Genomic DNA, 6,917 nt, shown 5'->3' with positions numbered 1-6,917 from the left:
TAGAGATATTGTGTTGTTTGAGGAAAACGAAGGATGTAAGTTCCATTCCAAAGAGATTGATTAAGAAAGTCGTACTGTGAGTAGCGTATCTCTAAGGTACTTTAATGGAACCATCCCTTCATTTTCTATCAAGATCTCAGTTCAATACCCCTTAAAATTTATAAAAAAACCATCCCAAAAACTAACGCACACACGCACACACACATACACACACACACACACACACACACAAACGCAAACACACACACACACACACACACACACACACACACACACACCATTTTAAAAACAAAACAACAAAGAAACAAATGGAAATCGAACTCAGATCTTCAGCGCGCGACGACAAAACGTCTGCTAACCGCTACACCACAGACGCCGGTTGGGCGGGGTAAGTAGACATAGAAGCGTCATTGCATGTCTGCTGATGTGTAAGAATCCGATTGGGTGAGAAACTTTAAGCTGGGAGTGGGACGAGAGACGTCTGTCTGAACCACAACGCGTTCTCTGCTCTGAGGACGTCTGTTCGTCGCTTTATTTCTCAAAGGAGCGTCTGAGATTGTAAAAGTTAATTTGTGCCCGACACTTTCCAACGTCATGACACCTCTGCTCAAATATGACAATGTCCCGGTCGACAGTGTTATTCATTATTCACGAATGTTGCCCTCAAGTGGCAGATTTTGAACAAACAATAATGGTCATTCCTTCTTCTTGTATGCCCAGTTTCTCTTTTCATGGATATTAAACTAATGGGCACTTAATAATAATGCCAACAGTAATAACAATTAAAAAACCCAAAAACAAAACATTTAGTACATTTTAGAAGAGGTTTTCCAGCGCTCGCAACTGCATAAGGTTATATGAGCACCAAGGGGTGGATGTCAACAGAGAAGTCCTTAAAGGGAATCAGACTTATTCTGCTCACCGTTCTAGCCTCAACAGCACAAAGTCTGCTTCGACTATCAAGGCACCCCGGAAATAGCGGGTCTCAAGAGTGTGACAAACATACAAAAGAATTAGAGAAAAAATGACGATAGTAAGGATTAGGAAAGAACAAGCAGCAGTTATTTATTGTGTTGCAGTTCAGGCACAGTTATGAGCATGCCATTGATGAATCAGCCCATTTACAATTACAATTATACTGTACATAAGAACATGGTTGATGTCCCCCTTTGGGAATGACCAAGAGACACTTCAATCAGTAACACAGCCAGGGGGTGTAATAATATTAATAATAATAATAATAATAATAACAACAACAACAATAATAATAATAATAATAATAATAATAATAATAATAATAAGAAGAAGAAGAAGAAGAAGAAGAAGAATGATGATAACTAAAAATAACAATGAAAACAACAACAACAAAAATAATGATATTACAAAACAACAACAACAACAACAACAACAACAATAATAATAATAATAATAATAATAATAATAATAATAATGATTATGTTGATGATGATGATAATGATAATGATAATAATAATGATAATGATAATAATAAAGCGTTTGTGTTCCTCCACAAGTTAATTACTCCTTTGTGTCAGTTTAACTGAAGCCGATCGGTTGCTTGGAAAAAGTAGAGACTTTAGAACTCATTGTCACTGATTGTCGAATGTCCCTAAGTAAGAGACAATAAAACTGGTTATGTCGCTGGGTGTTAGAAAACAGAGCAAGAAAACTGAAAAGAACAAGTCTCTCAAATGAAAGATGGTAAGCCATCTTTGTAACTTTCTCATTCTGTCCTTTTTTTTTTTACTCTCTGAAAAAGTGTGAAGTTGTATGGGTTTAACACCCCTTGCAACACAGTACGCTTATCAAAGAGGCAGGACCACGAATTCAGTGTCTATCGCCGATAGGACGGAGCCAAATGTGAGGCAGCGTGGTGGAATCAGGCTCTCGTCAATTTTTGGGCATGTAGAGTTATTGGTATCAACCTAAAGCTTGTTCACCTGTCTTTATTTGGATGAAAAAAGTATCCATTTATCTTGAATGCAAGTCGAGATATTTGCAATTGAAGGAGGTGGGGTCACCTGTTTTCAGATGTAAAATTAGTGAGAAAATGGCCGCCAAAGATTAGTTATTTCCTTAGCTTAAGAGCCTGTTTTAACTTAAAATGTACATTTTTTGTGCCTTTAATCATCGTTTTTCAGAAAAATCCCCACAGAAATGAGTTCTTTAATGGACATGAAAGGTGTTGAGCCAAAACAAAAAAATTTGATAAAAATTCACAAACCTGCGGAATAAAGCAGGGTTCTTCAATTTGATTATTTTGACGAGCGCCTGATTCCACCACGCTGCCTCACAAATGGTAACGTTCATGTTTAGCGCCTTTGCCAAGGACACACTGTCGGACAGAGCTAAGTCTCGGAACCCCAAATATGGGTGGTTGGCGGGTGCTCTGGTGCGGTTTGCTCCTTCTTTCCTATTAAGCATCTATCTTCCTGATCTCTCCTCCTTCATTTTTATTTTTGTTACTCTCTTGTAACACCTCTAATCTTCGGCCCCTTAATGAGCTTACTGTGTTGCAAGTGCCGAAAACTCTTACAAAAAACAACTAAATAATAAAATAATGAACCCCCAAATCCATAATCTCATGATTACATTGGTAGTCTGACCACCACAATACCGACATCACATCTTATCCTCCACTTTGGTTAATGCAAATAGCAATACGAAGACCATTGCTTACCAACATTGTTTTAGAAAATGATGCAAAATCGAAGATAGTCTGTGTATTTATAAAAAGAACATTTCATTGTTGTAGTTATAGTAAGTTTATTAGAGAGTACGGCTTCGGAAAAGAACACAGGCATCGACCTAACAAACAGTGAAGGCAAGTAAAGTTTATGTTCAGTGTTCACTGGCAGAATATTGACACTATCATCTCTTACATGATAACAGAGTTTTTCAGAGAAGGAAGCATGAAGAGGATTCCAGAGTTATGCAAAGAGGGAATAGATGTTGTATGGAGATAAAGGATATCTTGATCCCCTAAACAAAAACAAAAACAAAATAACAGCAAAAGAAATCTCTTTCTACTTCAAGGAATACAATGAGTAAATAGATGTTGTATAGTGTTGGAATGATACCCTGATCCACTAAAGAAAAACAAAAACAAACGAAAAATTAAAAAAACAAATCACGAACAAAAGACACGTCTTTGTGGTATAAGGAATATGCAAGGATACAAATGCTAAAGAGAGGTTTTATTTGAAATAAGAAGGGATCACTTTAGCTAACTGTTACTATCGCTTTCATGACACTCCAACAAAACGGATCAGACATGGTGACGTCAGACAGCATCCTCCAGAGACCACTTGAGGATGATCTCGTCAGGAGAAAGAAAAGTGTGAAAGGGAACAATGTTAAAGCCGAACGCGGGTCCAGAATTCTTTTCTTAACTCAAAGAGTCCACATTTCCTTTCCCCCCAAATATATTATGATCAATTCACACAACACAATGATAGGGGTTCCTTGTGACCCTTTTAGAAAATTGGCCTCAGACGCCAATTCGCCTGTCTTAGCTTGCACGCGTTGAAGGTGGTTTATACGAGCTGCAAGAAATGAAAAGTGTGGCCTTTATATTGGGAGTTCGATTTTTATAGAAACCGCCGAATAAAGTCGTCGTTCTTTCAGTCTACTGCAAAGGTTTTATTTTCGTTGCTTTAAGTTTGCATATTCTTGCGATTTCGTTACCTGAAATGTCTAAGAGGCGTATAGACACGCCCCCTTTGTTTTTGTGGCTAGTGCTGACCTCTTCCTTAGGTTGAAATGCGAATAAAAGACTGACTCGTTCTCTCTCTCTCTCTCTCTCTCTCTCTCTCTCTCTCTCTCTCTTTCTTTCTCCCTCTCTGACTCTGTCGCCCCCTCCTCTTCATCTCATCAAAATATCGGATTGTGTTATAAATAATGGACAACTGAAATCTTCCCACAGGTAACGGTTACATCGAGGGTTCAGAACTTGATCAGTTCCTGTACGAGCTTGTGACAAGCGTCAACACACAGGACGTTGGACCAGAGGTGAGTAGAAAAATCGTGTATGTTCGTCGCAAGTTTACATGTCCCGTCTTGTGTTCCTGTGTTCTGACTTGCCCGGGTCTGGTACACGTCTCCCAGTCAAACGTTTGTGTCCTCAAGGCTATTGTATAACTTAGTAAAGAACTGCACAGATAAGAGCCAGACTTGATTATTACTGTCTTATAGCACAAACATTACTATACAAGTAACTAAAAACTTGCTTAGAACAGTTTTCTATGAAATTTCTTGTAGAGTTACTGGCTTTTATTATTTCATGTTATTGCGTCCCATGAAAAATACTAACCATGGGGTCAGGGAAGAAAATATCTAAAAGAAAAGGAGAAATATGCAAATCAGGCAACCAATACGGCAGTCGATAAACAACAGCTGGTGATAAATTTTAAAGCATGATTGTGCCATCATAAATGTATATAGGTAAAGAAAATCAGGTATCTTCAATTACAATAGGAAGTTGTTACTCCTATTGTTACCTTCACCAACAAAACGTAGCCTTAATGCAATAGAAAATGTTTTGAAGAGGCACATACTCTTCTCATAAACAATTTCGCTATTTTCATGATCATTAATACGGATAAATAAAGTATGTAATGATTCATAAAATACTTACATTTGGTTCAATATAAATAGTACGAAATGTGCACAATATGCTCTGGAATGCACATCTAAGATTCCAGCTCATTAGAAAAAAGTGTTTTTTACGGAGTTATCATGTATGAACGATTAGTTAACAGCCAAAAATGAGGAGGGAAATCAATCTTCAGCAAAAGCATTTAAAGGAAAACCAGACGTTTACTTTAGTTCCCCCCCAAAAAAAAACAACAACGAAAAAAAAAAAAAGATAAAAAGAAAAAGAAAAAAAAGAGGAAACGACAGCTACAAACCCCGAGCTCATAGCTTTCTCACCCTGCTTGCTGCTGTGTATTGTCCTGGAAGTCTTTCTCCATTTACCCTGAGTTTTTTGTTTTCTATACTAAGTGTAACAAAAATACATGTAATTACCCTTTTTTCACGAGTTGCTGAGACTAACCAGGCTTGCATGAAACGTATTCCGAAACACTTGTTGGTAATTTGTTCTTAATATAACCCACTATTTTCAGAAGACAAGTTGGTGATGGACCAGCATTAAGCAAAATATATGAATAGGGCCACTTTGGCACTTTCTACACCCTTATCAACATGTTGACCTACCTTAATGTCGAGATAAGTACCATCATCTGCCTGCTGGGACGTGTATCCCCCTCATGTCGGGGTGGCCCAAACAGTGCAATATTTGTATAGTGTTATTAGTTTTAAAACTGAGCTCAATCACAAATAGGAGGGCGTATTATCTGGTTGCAACTTGGCACATTTACCTAAGATCATAAGAAAGGTCATAGTCATGATCATGCTTGGCCTAGGGGACCTCTTTTCGTACTGTATTGTATGTCTATGAGAATGGTACGTTCAGGAATTGGTGTCTTTGGCGTTTCTTTAAGATAACGGTGACATCTCGTCAGAAACAAATAGGGACAGGAGTAAAATTGAACTGAAATAGACGGATCAAACAACATCAAAGTATCCACTGACATCCTTGGCAGACAGCACCCTAGTTAATAGAATTCTAAAGGCACAACAGGAGAAAGAAGATGAAACAGTTTCCATAATGCAAAACGCCCAAAAGAGAAGCCATTAAAGAAAAACCGTAGGCAAGACTCTTCCTTTCAATCTTTTGATACAACGATTTCCGTGTTTCCCGTTTCTGTTGGATGAACAGAGTTTTTATGTTCCTTTCTCAAACAGTTCTTCCTCAGGTTATATTTTGGGTCACTCTTTATGATACAAAAAACAGCTCAAGATGCTGAGGCTTCTTGAAATAACTCATTAAAATCCTCTTTGGGCATGCGGTATTCGTTCTAAAAAGGACGTCATAAAATCTTTAAAAGAATCCACTTAAAACACAAACAATTCCCCACTGAGACAAAATTGTCTGAACAGAAGAGAAAATTTCCCCAAGAAGGACGTAAATCGTCTTTATTTCCCTGGTATCTCCCGTCGAACAATGTAGATAACGGAGGAATTTAGTTCAATCTGGACTTAATCATCAACAGAACAATATTGTCAACATGGCGAAGTCTGAGGAACGGTTTCGATCTGAGTGTAAATTGTAATTGTAAAAGGATTTTTATTTTCTCCTAATGGTCCGATTAGTCAGGCGCGTCATCATGCCAGGAAAAATAATGAAGGCCAAAGCAGTTAAAATACAATCGTTTGTTGAGGTGGAATCGTATTTGCAATAGCTTCGTGGAATAGAAAGAGTACGGATGAGCTTTTTCTATCAAGCCTTATGATCCTTTCTGCCTTTGGGCATACTCACTACCGGCGTCTGTGGTGTAGATGTTCGGAGCGTCACCATCGGAAGCTGAAAGCATGAGTTTGATTCCCGATTGGGGAGAAGGTTTATCGGGTATCTCCGTCTGTCCTCCGTGGCTGTGTATCCTTCTCAGCCTGGGTTGGCCTTGACAGGCAGGCAGGATCGAAGCTTGCCTTCTAAATGATCTACATTGTGTCGATGGGGGTGTACATCTCCTACAGTTATACTACTGTATTCTGCATATTCGGTGTCACCAGGTAAAGTAATAGACTTTCCCTTTTGTACTCCTGTCAACGTATTTTCTCACAGCGTCTCATTCAGAGTTTCCCGCTTTTCTCTTAACTATTGCTGCTCTTTGCTTTCTCTTTCCTTCACTTATTTCATTCCCTTTGTTTGTCACAGTTTACTATTTCTCTTCTATTCTCTCTATTTGTCTGCCTATCTATTTATTTCGCACGACGGAACCCAATCTCACATATACACACCCGCACCCGCGCATCCAAAAATGCACACACACACA

At 38.4% G+C, this 6,917-nt stretch overlaps 1 protein-coding gene across 1 annotated transcript in view; it reads left to right on the top strand.

Annotated features, from left to right (window-relative positions):
- Nucleotides 1–6,917, top strand: part of LOC101850945 (calbindin-32) — a gene marked incomplete in the record, with an annotated part of 155,313 nt that overhangs the window by 82,896 nt on the left and 65,500 nt on the right. The window contains 1 exon segment of the mRNA XM_035968816.1: nt 3,944–4,029. Coding sequence (XP_035824709.1) covers nt 3,944–4,029 — 86 coding nt within the window.

The sequence above is a fragment of the Aplysia californica genome, unplaced genomic scaffold, assembly GCF_000002075.1.
Source record: "Aplysia californica isolate F4 #8 unplaced genomic scaffold, AplCal3.0 scaffold00086, whole genome shotgun sequence".
NCBI lineage: Eukaryota > Metazoa > Mollusca > Gastropoda > Aplysiida > Aplysiidae > Aplysia > Aplysia californica.
This window is presented reverse-complemented; position numbering and strand designations above follow the sequence as displayed.